We start from the raw sequence: 17,402 nt of genomic DNA, 5'->3' as shown, positions 1-17,402 counted from the left end.
TCTGCTCTCTCTCCACCATAGCAGCCCAGAATCCTTCCATCTGCCGTCCTGCAGCATTCCCACTGTCTGGCCTTGCAGGACTGACTGACTCCCACCCCTGGTGAGCTGCACATGCAACACCACTCCAGCCACAGATTCTGATTTTACAGCCATCAGCCACTTACTTGTGAGACACAGTAAATCTGAGCCCTCATTTCTGCCTCTGCAAACCAGCACTTCTGCATATCCCAAGTACCACATTTTGAAATCCACCAATTCAGAGTGTCCCTGCCTGGCCTGAGAGCCCCACCTGTCACGTTCAGGGCCAGATTATCTACACAGCTGCTGGGAGCAGCTCCTGCTCTCTGCAGCCACCCCAAGGTGTCCTTTCCAAAGGCTCCCATGGGTTCCCAGGCTGGCACAGCCCCAAACCAGCCGCCAGGCGCCACCACGTGGAGAGACATGAAAAGGTTTCCATGAAAAATTGATTTTCACCTTGTTCCTACTGTGAGCACCTTGTAAAGACTTTTCAGTTAAAGTGGGTTTTCCAGTACCTTGAATAAAACAACAGCCATAGCCCAGTGTTTCTGGCCTCTGAACATCAACTCGAGTATGGCTGTTCAAGCCACTGTCCTGTCAGACCAGCAGCTTTTACCAGAAAGGTAAAACACTGCAGGTTCCTCTGGGAACAATCTGGGATTTGGGATGAGCTCTAAGCCAGGAGAGCAGAGACACCAGCCCCAGCCAGCCCAGGCTCTGTGCAGACCCGTGAGAAGGGGGTTGTGCCTTACCCGCTTTCTCATCGTGGGTTCCTGGGATTTCTCGAATTTCCGTTTCCTCCACAGATGCACTTCGTCAGACTTTCTCCTCAGGATTGACTCAACTGGAGCCTTTTTGGAATGTTCCTCTGATTTCCGCCTGGGAGTCTCCTCACAGTCCCCTTTCCGTTTGGCAGCATCTGGCACTTCCTTGTTGTCTCTGTTAATTTTCTGCTCCTTCAGCAACGAGCCCGGGAGATTTGACGCGTATTTAAATCCTGGTCCGCGCTTTTGCTTGTACGCCAGAGAGACACAAAACACAAACCAACTTTATACCTTATGCATCTCCCAGCTCTTTACATTGCCACCAGCACTCCAATGCTGGTGGGTTGATTACTTTTCAACACACAAAATTATTAGTAAGGAGTTAAAAGTTTTAATTTTCCTGAAGTTATTTTTCTAACTACACACTTGCAAGTGTCTGTCTCAGTCTGCAAAGAAATAATGTTTCACTAATTCCAACAAGACACGCCAGGTTTTGCATAATTGCTTGTGAATTTTTAATTTAAGGAATTTTCATTGTGAAAATTAACGTGCAGCAGTGCACAGAACTAACCTAAATATTCCCCAGGTGCTGGGTGAAGTGCTGGTACAGGAATACAAAAATTACTGAAGAACAGAAAGCTGTGAGTTTGTCTCCTTCAACACACAGAATCATCATGGAATGAACCACATAACCCAGGAATGGTTTGGGTTGGTAGGGACCCTGAAGATCACCTTATTTCAATCCCCCACCATGAGTAATTAAGAACAAAACCTGAATTAAGCACAAAACCAAAAGCTGGTATTGGGCTGAAGTCTATCTACAAGCCAGAGGGAATGCTTAAGATTTTGTATCTCATTCCAGCACCACTTATTCCCATTAAACTCACTTTTCCAGTTTTCCCTGCATGGTTGCACTTTGGACACTCCCAGCAGTTCGGCAGCTCATCGTTAACCACACCATCCGATTCCTTCACCTGTGGAAGAGACACAGCAATTCACAACTGTGCTGCACAAGCCTGCAGGAAGGTGATGGTCATTCCAAGGCATTCTGTACAGCTCCTTGTTTTCTGGAATGGACTGCAGCCCTCCCAGGGGAGCAGAGGCACCGTCCTGCTGGTGCTGAGCAAGCCCTGGGTGCTGCACAGCCACCCCTCAACGCTGCAGGCAGGGGGAAGGAACGGTGGCCAAACGCATCTGACAAAGGGCTCAGCTCTGGGCTTTCCACGAAGGTCAGTGACAATCCCAATTCACACTCTGCTCTTAGAACAACAACAAAAACCACCCCGTCAGCCCAAAGCAACCTCCCAAACCCAGGGCTGCGACTGCACCATCTCCAAACACCCCCCTACACCTTGGCTTTGCAAAGCCCAGTCCCGTGTCCCCCAGAGAGGCACGGCCTGATCCTTCAAGCAGGCAGGGTTCTCCCATCCATGTTCTCACATACATTAATCCCATGGGCATTTCTAGCAGCACAGCACCCTGCACTGTAATCAAGTGTTCCTTAAAATACTTTTCTTTCAGGATCAGAACTAGCAGTCCCAGCCTGCAGCCCTTCAGCCCAAGTGCCAGTGGGGATGGTGGCTGCCAAGGCAGCTCGGAACAGGCACTTTTGTTCACAGGACCGGACACACGGAGGCATTTCCAGGGTTTCTCACACCCCCAGATCCCCAGTGAGTGTAAAGGAGAGAAGGGCTGACGACTTCACTACCTCCAACACTGACATTTTGCTTTCTGAAAGAAACTCAAGCTCAGTGTTTATTACACTCCAGCAAAAGCACAATCCTGCCCTACACAGCTGGAATGCTCCTCCTTGTTTCTGGATTTGCACACAGGAGCCTGAAGTGCTTTCCAAACAGGAGACAGGCATTTCAGACAAGACATTTCTGCAAATGGAAAGGAGAGCTAAGATACACCCTCCACACAAACACACACTCACTGATGGCACACTCCCACTTAACGGTTTTGTTACGTATTCAGAAAAAACAAAACTTGGGGTGGAGGGGGAAAAAAGAAAAATATTTATTACTACTGCAGACAACAAAAACATGCTGCTGTCCAGACCAACAGCTGGGCACTGGCAGCAGCAGTGTGGCTGCAGGAGACAGGAACAAGCACAGGCAGGGATCTACAGATTTTTCATGTTTCTGAAAACATTTCCTCCTCTCCTCCCAGCGCAGGGAAAAGGCACTGGCTGTGCAGGAGCAAGCCCTTGGATTTAGGAACTGCTTCCTCAAGTCCCTGAGCCAGACAGCAGCCATTCTAGTTTCACCATCCAGTGAGAGTGATGACATGTCAGTCTCTCAGGAAGTCTCCTGGAGTTAATAAATGAGTAAATGAAGTGGGCAGAATTTAAATACTGGTTTTATCACAACTGTGTGCCTTTGAACCTTCTTTCCCATGGTAGGTGTAAGATACTCCAGGAGCTGTTGTATACATCTCTGCCTCAGGGGAACAATTCCTGGCCGAAGCCCAAGTTGGGAACAAGTTATTTCCCGCACTGAATATAGAACAAGTGCTGCTGAAGGGAAAGCATTACAGCTCTGTCCCTTCTGTGAAGTTTAAGGAACTGAACAGATGTGAGGAACTGTAAGCAAACTAATTAGACACACACAAACCTGCCACTGAATCTGTCCCAAGCCTTTCAGGCTGGGTGGGAGCCAGTTCCAAGTGTTTGCTGCAAACAGCAGGTGGGTGTCTGAGGCACAGCGTGAGGCGTCACAGAAACCTACCTGCAGCACAAGGTCAGCAATTCAGTCTGAGCACGAGACCTCGCTGCTGAGGATATGGATGCTTGGTAGGGATATGGAAACCCTGGGATGCTGATCTGGCATCCCTGAGGGAGAGCCATGAATTCTGGCAGTGCCCGGACTGCAACAAGCAGTGAGACACACCTGGGCTGAAGCTGCACTGGGAAAGGCCTTTGTATCCCTGCTGCTCTGACAAGGCAGCTAAATATTCACAGCATTATCACTACATTCAGCTGAAATGGAAAAGAACAGGCTCCTAGTGGAGAAAGGAACCCCTTCTCCCAAAAGAAACAGCATCAGATGCTACACTCAGACATGCTAGCCAGCAGTACCAGCAACTTGAGATGAAGCAAGAAAAATTCACCACTCTTGGTTCAACTCAAACACTCTGTAACAATGAAAGGCAGTGTTCATCCCAAGATCTCATGAGCTCCCTCTGGAAGCAGTGCTGCGCTTGCAAAACTCTCACCAAGATCATTTTCATAAGAAACCCGTTCAGCAAAACAAGCATTTGTGTTGGTGTGGTATTTTCAAGGAAAGAAGGGTGTCAGGAAGCTCCTGTGACACTTCTGAGCACGTGGAACATCCTGGCTGTCCCCAGCACAGCTCCAACACCAGCACTGTGGGTGCTCTGGTACCCAGGGCTCCCCAGCAAGGGGCCCCCACAGAAGCCCCTCAAGGCTCGGTAAGCCAGGGCACAGATACACCTGAGCCACCCTTAATTTAACTCCTCAGAGAGGTCCTCTGACACTGCTGTTTCAAGGAGAAAACCCCCTAGAACATGTACAGCCTAATCAGGGAGCTGGAAGAAGATGGTGTCCAAACCACCACCAACCTCCCCTGGAGAACAAATCACCCTCTGCATGTGCCAAACTACTCCACAATCTCTGGGAGATGCATTTGGAGGGAATTCACTCCACATGGGAATAAGCCAGGAAAGGACATTTGCCCTTCACTGATCCAGTTTATTCCAGTCTCCCCCAACAGTACATTTGCCAGACATTTAGCTGGAGATGACCAGCAGTTCACACGGTGCTATTTCCCAAGTGGGACAGGAAGGGACTTTCCCTCGTGGGCAGCGGAAGCAGCTGCCCTGGGGCTGGGGCTGCATCAAAGGCTATTTATGGGCTCCATCCTCAGGGCTCAAGTGCTACAACAACATGTAAATGTGGCAAGAGATTTGTGTCTTGCAGGAGATCATGGAACCTGGGAATAAAGAGCAAGGAAGGATCCAAGGAAGAGGCTCCATTTTCCTTCTGCTGTTCCCCTGAGTAGTCTCATCTCACTTTCCAAGATGATTCTGAAATCCTACCAGTGCTTTTTTGCCTCAGGAAATAAACACCACCAGTTACCCACCATTTCAGTTCAGCAGAAGCACTGAGAAATCAAAATACAAGGCACACAGTAAATATTCCAGTGCTTAATTGTCAGGAACACCCAAAGCAATGCTGCTCCTAGTTACCAAAAGAGCACTCAGAACACCACGCACGTGTAAGAGAGCAAACAGCACTTGCCTGACTTCACAGATCTGACCCACATCCTGTACAACTAGTCCCAAATGTAGTACGGGGAGAGGAAACCATACCTGAGCTGCCACTAGACAATAACTGTCCTCTGAACTCAGCCCTGAGGTGCCATGGACATCGCAAAGGCAAGAGATGGGGGAGAACAGGGCACTTCCAGCAAGGGTTGGAATAGCAAAGCAGCCAGAATTAAGGTACCTCTTAAAACGAGCAGCTCCTTCCTCTGCTTCATCAGCCCCCAAAGTTTTGTTTTAAGCAGAGCCAAACAAGCAAAGCTCCCTTTCAGAGCCCATCTGTGGCAGGAACTGAGCACCAGCTCCATGAATCAGGGAAAGGCACAGCTCTGGTTTGCCAGCTCCCCGCGTTCTGCTCTAATAAATGACAGCACAGAGCTTGGTGCAGCACCACGTACAGCTCAGGAGAAATGGAAGGCCAGGAGAGCTGCACCCCGGGCCTGCATTAGGAACACACATACCTCTCCTCCCAGGCATCCCAGAAGGGCCCAAACGCTGCTTTCTGGGGCATGGTGTGTCAGAATGCATTTGCTTTGGCACATCACTTTAACCATAAACAAATCAGCAACAGGAAATGGCTGATCAGCTGAAAGAAACCAGCTCTGGAGAAAGGCAGCTTCTAAATGCTAATGCGCAAAGATATGCCCAAAATGACACTTTTGTTACCAGCAAAGAATACAGCTGCTCACAGGACTCAAGTCAGCCAAGGGTAAGCACTCCTGCAGCCTGACACTCGCTCAGGCTGCTCTCCAGAGCTGCACTCCTCCTGCTCCAGCATTTGCTCCTGACATCTTTAGAGCCAGCTGCCACCCTAAGGCACATCTGTGCCTGGACCTACATGAGCAGCCAATCGCTCACCTGTACTTCGTGGCACTCAGCAAGAAGCTGCTGACATGGATTTGGGAATATCTCATGCTGAAGTACAGGCAGATTGCTCCGCCTTCCCCATCCCAACTGAAACACCTCACTTCCTTAAACAGGGGGCAAAAAGAAAGAAACAAACCCATAAGGTCTTTGCATGCACACACGCTCAGGGGATGTCCAAAGCCAGGTCTCTGCTCCCAGGGAATGCTTTTTACACCAAGGACCCTGCCTGCTGGTCAGGGCTGTGCGTGCCACAAATCTCACCCTGCTCCTCACACCAGCTCTCTGCTCGCTTACTGATCTGTCCAAAAATGAAAACCTGAAAGCCTCCCAATTTCTGTGCACGACTTTTACATTAAGGTGATAACTAATTCAGCTTTTGTTTCCAACGTGTATCACATCCTTGTACTCACCTTAAGGCATCCTGGGTGTATGATTTCATTACAAATGGAGCATTCCATTAGCATGAGATTAAACTTGCTCTCCTCCTCTTCCACAGTGTCCTCTTTCCCAGCTTCTCCGCACACCAGACACACAGCAGTATGAGGCAGCACCGGCTGTTTAAGCATCAGAAAGAACTGATCAAGACATGGCAGACATAGAAACACAAGAGCTCAATGTGCATTTACAGTATCCTCATTCCAAAGAGGAGATAAACAGGGATTAATTGTGCAAACTGACATGAAGGCAAAAAAAACCCTGTTAACAAATTTGGGCTGGGTACCAAACCAAGCTCCACAGGACACACTTTACCAAAGTGTCCTCCCTGTAGCAAAACAGATTCAGGGAGCATTCCTGGGATGGATGAAAATGCAATTGTGGTGGGCTCCTTGAATCTGTGAGCTGACAGAGACATTGGCATGCAAGTCACTTCACCAGTGTACAACGGGAGGGGATAGAAGCAACCTAGAACATCACTGTTCACATCCATTAGGCTTCACAATCCGAGTCGCTATTTGGCAGCTCCCCTATTTTACAGGCAGGGCAGACAGATGTTATGGGACCTGATCCAGGTCTCACAGCAAGCCCACAACAGAACCAAGAACAGACCTTCTCCTGACTGGCAGTCCATTATCCAGGGCCCTGCTCCCAACCTGAGCACTGCAAAAAGCTCTGCTCACTTAGAAAGAGGATTCTCTCCTGCATGTGTCACAAGTGAGATCACACAGATTTTTTTCTGTCTTTCGCTGAGGCAGAAAGGGAACTGCAGTATCTCACATACCTGTCACCCATGTCAAAGCACTGAATGCCACTCTAATTAAAAAGCCACCTTTTTGCTAATGACTAACAAAATTCCGGTTTGCAGCAATAAGGTATAAACCTCACTACAAAAAAGAAAAGGAATATCCTAAGCTGGCCACAAAGGGAAGTGCAATCGATTAGGCTGCAAGCCCTTAACTATTACACAGCCAGAGGCAGAGATGTGGCTTTTCACAGCAAGGATCTCTTGTGGATGGGGTGAATAATCCCTAAGTGGATACCTGCACTGCAACCCAAACTTCAGCAGCAACGGTGCATCCTTCAGCAAGATTCAGGCAGGAGGAAGCCCAGCTGCAGTGAGCCACTAGAGCACAGAGCATTTTGCAAACAGCAGTACAATTTTTCTTGCTGGAAGCAAGGGTGCCCAGGCAACCTCCTCTGTGCCACAACTGGCTCTGTCCCACTGAGGGGCTGGAACAGCAGCTGCGCTGTCACAACGTGTCCTCCAAGCCCCACGCTCCCCTCAGACCTGTTCCATGCAACAGTGTCCCAGGCACTCCTGCTTTCCTTCCTGATGGAAGTGCAGAGGAGGTTCCTGCTCTCTGAACAGCAGTACCATCGGCTCTCTGAAGGTTTCTGAGCTTAATGAAAGTCTGTGTCTAGTTAATACTGTCCATGTTATTAACCAGGGCAAGCACAATCCCAGAACTGTAGGAATCATTACTTCCAGACAGCTTCAGCATTTTGCAGGGTTTTTTTGGCTGGAAGCTGGTGGATAGGTAGCACAATATTATTACTACTGAATTGTTACAGAACAAGAGCAAAGCCAACAGGATTGCTTACAGAAATGTAAAGCACCTTGAAAGTTACAACACTTCAACTCCTTAATTTTCTGTGCCTTTGCTGCTCTAAGAGTTTGTAATAATTCTCCTGATACTTGCACCAACACAAAAAGTGCAGAAAAGTCACTGTCAGTGCATATGAAGGCAGGACAAGTAATCAGAGTCCCCTGGCTACCTCTGTCCTAACTGGAAGTAAAACTCTAGGCAACAAGAAGAAAAATACATCTTCATTGGAAGAAAGAGGATGACTACACTCAGCTAGAAGAGAATCCAGATCATCTCCAAAAGGCTCAGTCTTTTGGTTAACTCGTGTTATCAAGAGTGAAACAGCTTAGTATGAAAGTTTCCTTCATCAGTAAGGATGAGAAAGCACACTGCAGCCTTAATTTAGTCCTTCCACTAAAAAGGCAGCATGATTTCACTATTTCTTGCCCCTGGAGAATAATAAATTCTTCATCCATGCTGTTCAATTCGTGCCACACTCCAGGAAATCAAGTGTTCAAAGAAAAGACACTTGAGCTGCAAAAGCACTCTGCAGAAAGGTGGATATTCCATGTACTTTACTGAAAGATCCAGCAGCGCTGAACCCAATCCTCTATGTCAGGAACAGTGCAGAGCTTGGAACAGGACATGGAGTGAGCTACCAGGAGCAACTACAGAAAATCTTAAGTGCTTATCAGTTTTTTTATCAGCGTCAGGTGAAGTCATTTAATGCCTCCACTTCAGCCGTCTCCTAAGAATTAAAAGAAAACCCCCCCAAATACTAAGTGAAGGGTACTGTAATGAGAGAAATCAGTATAGATAGGGTGATATTTCAGTTATGAATAAACAACATTCCTTTCCTTAAAAAAACAACAACAAAAGCAAACCAAACCCGTAACAACAGCATAAACAAGACCTTCCAAAGAATTAAGATAAAAGCTAAAGCTGATTTTTAGCCTTGAACAGAGTCACTGCAGACATAAGACCTGGGAAGAAGCTCCACAAGTCAGCACGGCAGCAACGGATTCAAAAGCTGCTTGAACAACTTAATAGAAGATTAATCTGTCAATATTTGTTAAATAGAAAGCTATCGCTTGTGACTTGAGAAGCTCCTAAGTAATGTATCACAGGAGCCCAGGAAACCAACTGCCTGCTTGCCCTGTTCCAATGCTCTTTCCCTGACAGCCATTTCCAGTCCCTGAGGAAGACAAGACTCTGGATTGATGGCGCTCTGTCTCATTCAGATCAGACCCTCTGTTCTATGCCTAAGTAACAGCAAACAAATTGAAATTCAGATCTCAAGGAGCCTGGGGCTGGGGTCACCAACACCAAAATCTTGGAGGCTGCCAGTCAAGGACTTTGCACATCTTAATTTATGTGGGTAAGACGGCAAAGATGATTGCAGGGCAGCTTTTCTCAGGAAATTCCAACATTCAAACCAAACGCACCTCTTCGCCCTTTAAATCAGAGCTTCCCACTCTTTCCCCTTTTCCCCCAAATCCCAGAGTTTGAGGGTGATTTGAGTGCTGATTTTTGATGTACTGACAATCTCCACTTCTATACTGCTGAGAAGGGAAGCTGGGCTGCTAAGTTTTAGTGGCATTCTGGCTTAAGATTTGGGGAGGACGAGAAGTACTGAGAAAGAAGGGATCTGAGCTGAGAGGGCAGAGATTACACACTTTTGTCCGATGCACTTTAGAGACTACTCAGAGCAGGGCTCCCAATCCCACACCTGCTCACCCAGGAGACACAGCGAGAGGAAAGGGCTCTGCAGACGAGCTGCAGGCCCAGGCACACTTACAGCGATGCACTGCCTCATGATGCAGGACTGCTTCATCCTGCCGGGCCCCCCGAACTTCTTCATGTCCTTGCAGAAGTGGCACTCGCCGCACTCTGTCCGCAGACACGCCTCGCACTTGCGGCATCGCGTCCTCCGCCGCCGGGCGCCCGCCGTGCTCCGGTTGGCCGCGAGCTTCACCGCAGAGGCAGCACCCAGCTTCCCCTTGGGCCGCCCGACTGCCCTGTTCTGGAAGAGACACACACACACAGGGTCAGCTGCATACCCCACCTCCCTGCTGAGCTGTGTGGAAAACTGAGTGGTGTTATTGGAATTATGCACACACGAGTAACACTCAGCAGATACGTATGATCACTCGTAGACATAAAGGAGTTCCATCGCCTTTCCAAGAAAGGATGTGCTGTAAAAAGGCACAGAAGCCAGGACATAAATGAGAGATCCCAAAATCAGAGAAAGCCCATTTCAACAGGAGGGCAGGGAGAAGCACAGCTCAACACAGGACCAAGTCCCAAGTGAGGCTTGGGTCAAGAGATGATCTGTGCCAGTGCTGAGCTCTGGGCTAGAGACCTCTTCGTTCTGTGCTCAGATTAAGCGAGAAGGACTTCCTCTGCTGAATCCAAGGAGCAGCAAAAGTAATTTGGTGGTTAGGTACAGCAGAGAAGCACTCAGCAACAGCTCAAGCCCCCAGTAATCTCCCTAAGAAACCAGGAGAGTATGAACTACTGCCAAGTGGTAAAGTAGGAAATAAAACACAAATGCTACAAAACCCTTCCAATGTAGCTCCCCTCCTATCCAATACTATCAAGTGCTCAAAAATAGAACACCAACTGATGATGTGCAAAGGCTAAAAAGAGCATCCCAGGTCTAGATTTCAATGACCTTTAAGACAGAAACTAAAGGAGCATGAAAAGATTTGAAATGATTAGGTTAACTGCAACATATTCACTCTGGACATCCAAATTCCATGTTCTCATCAGAAATTCCCTGTTATACACAAGAACTTACAGCTCAAGCCAAACATCACTAAATACCATGTAATTGTATGGGGCTAATTATGCAAGAATTGGCTTGGCTCATACTGACCCCTGACAGCTTTCTCCATAAAGATGATAATAACAGGACTGCAAAGCTCATCTGGTTTAGCATTTATACAACTCTTCCATTTTCTGCACATCTCAGCATATGACCAACAGACCACCCAGTTTCACTTTCTGTTCCTGTTGAATTCTGGGCAATAATCAAGACGGGGGCAGTCTGGCTGTAGGGAGCCATGCAGGAAATTCCACCAGTTTTTAAAAGAAAAGATGTGGAAACATTCCACTTGGTCGTACAAAAGCTTCCCTGAGTGTCCTGCTGTACAACCCTGAAGAGAAGCCACACTGCAGTGTATTTGATCTTCCTCCCAGCTGACTTAGCAAAGCTCCAGTGACTTTCTCTAAGCTGCAGAGAAGTGCTGATATTTTAACAGCCTCCATCCCCGGAATCTCAGTGCTGGGAGAGCAAAGAAGTAAGGAGCTAGACCCCTTAAACTTTCTCTCCTACAGACTATCATTACTAAGGTGGGAGAAAACACTACTTAGTCCATGAGGTTGTGCAGATTTCTGCTAGTCTTTAATTCCACTCCTCCAGAACAGATTTTGTTCCGTGTGCAGGTTGAATCTCACCGTGGTGCGTGAACACGGACGAGCACAGCTTCCTTCCCATCAGCAACCGCAGCAGCCGCCTGGATTTCAGATCAATGTCAGACACTCTAAAGAATAAATATTTACCTTCTAGACCAACTTTCCAGCCTCTCAAGGATAAAGTCGGCTCTGGCAGGACTGGCTTAGAGGCAACCTAGATAAGAGATAATTTTCTTCCTCAGCATGAATCACTCCTCCATTCTATTAGAGTCTCCTTCAGCTAGGAAGGGAGGCGAGACACGAATGAAGGGCTGGATATCAGCGGGAACAAGTTAAACCAAAACATGCACAACAACCTTGGCAGCTCCCCTTGGACAACAGCACATGGAAGATTCTGTGTGAGCACCTGACTCTTTCCTATGGGGATGCAACATGATAAAGTTTGAGGCAAACAACAGCTATGACACCATCAGAATGCTGTTTTTAAATGCTTTCAAGGAAAAATCGAACTCTGTACTTTTCCAGCTGAAAGACAACTCCTGCTCCTGCCACAGTAATACGAGCCAAGTCCTAATTCTGAGGACAACAGTTTAAATGCCAGGACACTGCAAAGACACAAGTGATAAAAAGGCATCACTTGAACACAGAATTTGAGAATCCTAAAAAACCCCACAAAAGCAGGAAGGTGAAAAGTACAAGAACAAGCCTGAAGTCAGACCGCACCACACAACTCAGATTTCCTTCCAGACACCACCAGCACACAGCAGAGGTGCAGACCTCCATCTCACTGTATGGAACATTTCTTGCCTACCCAAAGCTCTTCACTGCTCGTCAGCAAATTGTTCGAGCTGGGTTTGTACTAATTTACCAACCAACCAATCCTCAATCCAAGCCACGTTTTCACTCCAGGATGTCGCAGCCAGCAAGGCTGGAGAGGCCTTGCAGGAATTCCCACTCGTATCTAATTTCAAGGGGCTCCAAAAGTGGTCGCTTAAAAACCTCCACAGAACAAAATCTGGCCTATGGGTTCCTCCCAGAAAGGGGCTGGGATTCAAGGGGGTAGAAGGAGCCTCCAACATGGCTTGGGGTTTATTTAGCATGTGGCAGACAGCCAGATAAATTCCAGGTCGATGTTAGTGAGGAGATGCTGCAGGATTTCCAGCTCAAACTGCAGTTTTACAACGTACCAGCCCTGGTAATGAGACTGGGTAAAATCTCCTCCACAGCTCCTGTCCCCATCTCTGTACTGCAATTTGCCACCCTCCCAGCACAACTCCATGGATTTGTCTTGCAAATAATGAGCACATGATAGGGGATGGCAGCACTCCTTATCCTGGGCTTACCATGGTGGCCAGCAAACAGCAGCTCCGCGGCCTGAGGCTCAGGGCTGGGTGTCATACCAAGCCCTACACCAGGTTCTAGGCCAACACAATCTCACTCCTGTGTAGGGGACCCCACCATCTGCTTTCCCAAGGAGATGCAACCCTCAAGCACAGTCTGGGCCTGCTGACTCTGTAGCCCCCCACAGCCATCTCTGAGAACTGCCAAGGAAACAAAGATTGTACCAAACTTGAAGACTTTTTTCCCCCCCTTAAACCTTACAACAGAAGCCAGGGAGCTGAGACAGATCCTGCCTGAAATACCACCACCAGCCACCCGCTACGTTCTCCAACATTTCCACAAAAACTGTGCTCATAACTTCTATGGCCACAGCAAGTCTTCAAAAGAGAGGCAGGGGGATGCTGAAGTGGCGAAAGCCCCTCTGCCAAGCTCTCAACAAAGGCAGTGCAAGCAGCTGCTGAAACATATTAGGATTAATATCTTAAACCCCTGTCTCTATTACACTGAAACCTAGAAAGCTGGTGGACTTGCACTGCCTTCTAGACATGTGAATAGGACATCCTGCTGGTTTTTTTTTCTTTTGTGGGATTTTTTTTTGGTGCTCTCCAAATCACTGCTATGACACACAAAGGTAACTTGCTCCTATTTCTGAAGCAGACACAGCACCTGGGCACTGGGGGGTACACTTGGGCCATCACATGTAATATCCTATGCACTACAAAACCATTTACTAGTCGTGAAGCTGGGCTCACCCTCCCACACCACAGTGCTTAAACATGCCCACTCCTCCAACAGGAAGGGGGACAAACTTGCAAAGTGATTTTCTGAAGTGTTGGCCTCCTACAGACCCCACCAAATTCAACATGCTCCCTTAGGACAGCAATTAGGGCACCAGGTGGGGTGGTCACCAGCAATTAAGAGTCTCCCAACAAGGCTGTGCCAATCTGGGAATAAACCCAGGTACAACACTCACAATTCTAAACCAACCCTAGGAAATGAGCTACCTGGAAGCCTCTGCTCAGAACATGAGTTTATCCTGGTTATGGACAAACATTTGGCTGCTGGGAAGTTTCCACTGCCACCTCACAGGTACCTCAGCACACTTTCACACGTCCCAGCCCTGCTCAGCTGTCACTGAAAAACCACCAACCAGGGTCAGAAGGACCAGAGGCACTAAGGAAGGGCCTCTGCCCTGAGCACAATCCTTACTGCAACAGCAACAAAACCCTGATGTTTATAGCAACGAATTTCTAGCCTTCGAAATTACAAAGAACAACCCACAAGACCTCAGGCAAACAAAAAATACTATGAACATCAAGCTTTGGAGAAAACACTTCAAGAGCTATCAGCCATTGAATGCATCATTAAATAGGTGTTGATGTTCCCCAGCTGCTGTCCCAACACCAACTGGGATCTGCTGGAGATGTCACCAGGCAACTTCACAAACTCCTCCACCCTGCAGAGGAAGATCAGCTGACCCTGTGACCGAGTCCAGAAGGAAGGAGGTCCCAGTTCTCAAAGCAAGGCTGACTAAGTCTGCAGCCTAGAAACAAGCTCTTCTGCAAGTGGCCTTTACCTGGGCATGGCTCTTATTCCACCACTCAGCTTCAGTGACCTGCTTAAACTGCTGCCAGCAGCACCAAACCATTATTTCAGACTCAACATCTCCAAAAAAAACCCGGAGACAAGTGGGGCTGTTCTGAAGAGCTTCTCAGGTGGGCAGCTCAGCGAGACCCTGAAGCACTTCAACCACGTACAGTCTGAACAGCTCATGCAGTATCCACTGTGTAAATCTGCCCTAGACAAGATCTTTTACGTGTGGAGTGTTCATTGCTTCAAGGTGCTGTGCCACACAAATATATCCCCTGCATTTGAAAGACATGGGTGATTTCCTTCTGTAACACATGGACAAATTCTGATTATTCTCATTTACTGTAGTTTGACCAGCCCCCAAAGATGAGGACCCAGGACTTGCTGGGTGCCAGTCCTGAGCTTAGAGCTTTATGTGGCGCTGCATCCCAATGAAATTGTTTTAACAGAATTAGGATAGCCAAATCTAATTACCACGTGTTTCTTTGTAAGAGCTGATAAATAAACACTAAGGGAAAATAATTTTTTACAAAAGCCACATGCATTAACCCACAACTCACAACTGCTGTCACCTAAAACACCATCCTAAATGGGCTGGGTCACAGGCAACACTGGGCTCTGCAGACACCCACGGGATGGCACAGCAAAGGCTTCTGGTCGCTTGTCTTTGCCCTTTCCCATCACATCAGAGGTGCATTTTTCCATCCAAACAGGGTCCAAGTTCTGGAGGACAAGGCTCCTACTTGCTGCCTAGGGCAATGAGCAGCACTATCCTCTCCAGCTCCAGTGCCCCATCCCTCTCCCAGTCTCCTTAGGCAGGGAGCTCTGGCATTCCTGCTAGAAACGCACTCAAACTGACAATTCCCAGCAGTGGTGCAGACCAAGTAACTCTACATTAACCCCAAAATACGGGGACTGGCCTTGGCTGCCTGGCAAGGTGGGCCTGTTACACTCACACTGCCAGGCACTACACAATCACAGAATTTTTAAAGTTGGAAAGACCTCAAAGATCATCGAGTCCAACCATTAACACAGCACTGCCATGTTCACCACTAAGCCATGTCCCCAAGCACCACATCCACATGTATTTTTAACACTTCCACAGACAGTGATTCCACCACTTCCCTGAGGAGCCTGGTGTCTTGGGGTGACACCTGGGAATAATCACTACCAAGTCAACAGTTCTTCCGTATTAAACCCTTATGTCTGTTTAGCAATTAACAGAAACCCTTGTCAAAGGAAGAACTTAGAGGAAGAAGGAAGGACAGGATGATGTAACTGCAGGAATGCAGTGGGGCCAAGGAAGAAGCTAGAGTAAGAGAGCAAAAAAAACCACACCGATGACAATAACATCCTTAAAAGTTGTATTAACTGAAGAGCACATGCCAACACCACGGATCATGTCTGACTAAAGCATATCTGCCCGAAAATCTGCAATGTAAACTCCAGGAGGGCTGTTTTCCTCACAGTGAGTGTTTACAGTTATATCACCCTCCTTCAGAATATGCTCCTGCTGGGGTGGAGGTGTCCTCCAAGTCCAAGGTCCCTCATTAAACAAGCAGCACTGGAGGGAAAGAGAAGGCACTGGAACTTTCAATCCCAGCCATCCCCAATCAGCATTAATCCTCTCCAGATGTTCACTGCCACCATCTCCTCCAGCTCATACCTACAAAATCCTCTTCTACCAAAACCAGAGTAGCTCCTAGTGACCCTTCCAGGTGACCACACAGAGCTCTACTACTGAATCAGACTAATTTCCCACAAGAAAACAGAAAGAAAATAAAAAAGTTTATACTTGCAGGTTCATCTGGGTGTTAATGATACTCCAGCAGCTTTTCTGCCAACATAGCAATGTTGTTTAGGGTGTGATTAACTGGCCAATGCCAGTGCCCCTGTTTATTTTCCTCTGGTGGTGAGGAGGCAGAAGTCAGGCCTGGAGGACGGAATAAGATATATTGGCAAAAATATGCTTTGGGAGATAAGCTGCATTAAAAGTAGGAGCTCTTAAAGACACCAGTAAGTTACACAGACTTGGGGCACAATGCAGCTTTTTTTACTGCTGCTGCAGTACAAATCCCCCTGCCCCAGCCAGGGGCAGTTTCCTCTCTTTACACACAGTGAAATGCCACAGTCAGAAATCAAATTTCTTCACAGCAGGAGCAACACAGCGACCTGGTGGGCTGGGGCAGGTGCTGCCCACCCCACAGCCCAGGACACAGCCCCGGCACCCGCACACTTCCAAGCCCCCAGCACTGCTGGTAACTACCACAAGTGCAGTAAATCCTGTGTGCTCTGTGCTGCAAGACCCCGCAGTCTTTCTGCCTTCTTAGTTTAGACACAGACCAGGGAAAGAGGAAAGAAAGTCAGCATAAAAAGTGACAAAATCTGCAGCTTCTACTCAAGCATTGAAATTGTGCTGTTCAACTACACCTTTAGAAGTGAAGCCTTTCACCTGTTACATACAAGGGCTGTTGCAGCAGAAAAAGCAACATAATACTGATTTGACACGTCCTGTGTAGAAAAACAGGGTAAGCAGACATTAAAGCAAGCCTGTATGAAAATACAGCTGGAGCTACATGAGGTGTTTTACCACTGGAACAGTTCTGAACAGAAAGGAAAACATTCCACAGGTCTTTGGTACATAGGTCACTGCGTTATAGTTTAGGATCAGACCAAAACTCTTAAGAAACTCCAAAAGAAAGATTTCCCCTTGCTTGCAGTAATTTTCGTTTTAAACTTCTAAGATACAAAAATGCTATGAAAGCCTCAGGTTTTAGAAGAGTTGAAGAATCCCAGAACATAACCAACTTTCCAGATTCATCCAGCAAGAACCAGCACCTCCAAGTAGCAATTTCACAGCTGGTACAATACAGCTGAGACCAATCTGCTCTCCCAACCATTAGCTCTTTTTAAAAAGTGGGCAGTGATTGCACCAAGACACAGACACAAATGGAAAAGGCCTGGCGTGAGAATAAATTTAAGAAGAGGACTGGGACATTTTAACTACTTTGTCTGGGAGCATAGCAGTGAACTGAGCAGCAGCACAGGCCTGCACATTCACACAATCCTCAGAAGTAGGTAAAGGCTTAATAAAGTT

At 47.6% G+C, this 17,402-nt stretch overlaps 1 protein-coding gene across 7 annotated transcripts in view; it reads right to left on the bottom strand.

Moving 5' to 3' along the window:
* The window catches only part of KDM2B (lysine demethylase 2B), a 108,002-nt gene that overhangs the window by 6,990 nt on the left and 83,610 nt on the right, over window positions 1-17,402 (bottom strand). For 5 of the 7 annotated variants that reach the window (XM_048322904.1, XM_048322907.1, XM_048322908.1 and 2 more), the window contains 4 exons: window positions 9,756-9,980; window positions 6,344-6,487; window positions 1,670-1,756; window positions 771-1,040 (listed from right to left, as the gene is read on the bottom strand). In XM_048322904.1, coding sequence (XP_048178861.1) covers window positions 771-1,040; window positions 1,670-1,756; window positions 6,344-6,487; window positions 9,756-9,980 — 726 coding nt within the window. The remainder of the gene's footprint in view (window positions 1-770; window positions 1,041-1,669; window positions 1,757-6,343; window positions 6,488-9,755; window positions 9,981-17,402) is intronic. The other 2 variants (XM_048322905.1, XM_048322910.1) reach the window with 1 other exon arrangement.

This window comes from Corvus hawaiiensis, chromosome 18 (assembly GCF_020740725.1).
Source record: "Corvus hawaiiensis isolate bCorHaw1 chromosome 18, bCorHaw1.pri.cur, whole genome shotgun sequence".
NCBI lineage: Eukaryota > Metazoa > Chordata > Aves > Passeriformes > Corvidae > Corvus > Corvus hawaiiensis.
The sequence above is the reverse complement of the archived record's forward strand: the minus strand, read 5'-3'. Positions and strand labels throughout refer to the sequence as shown.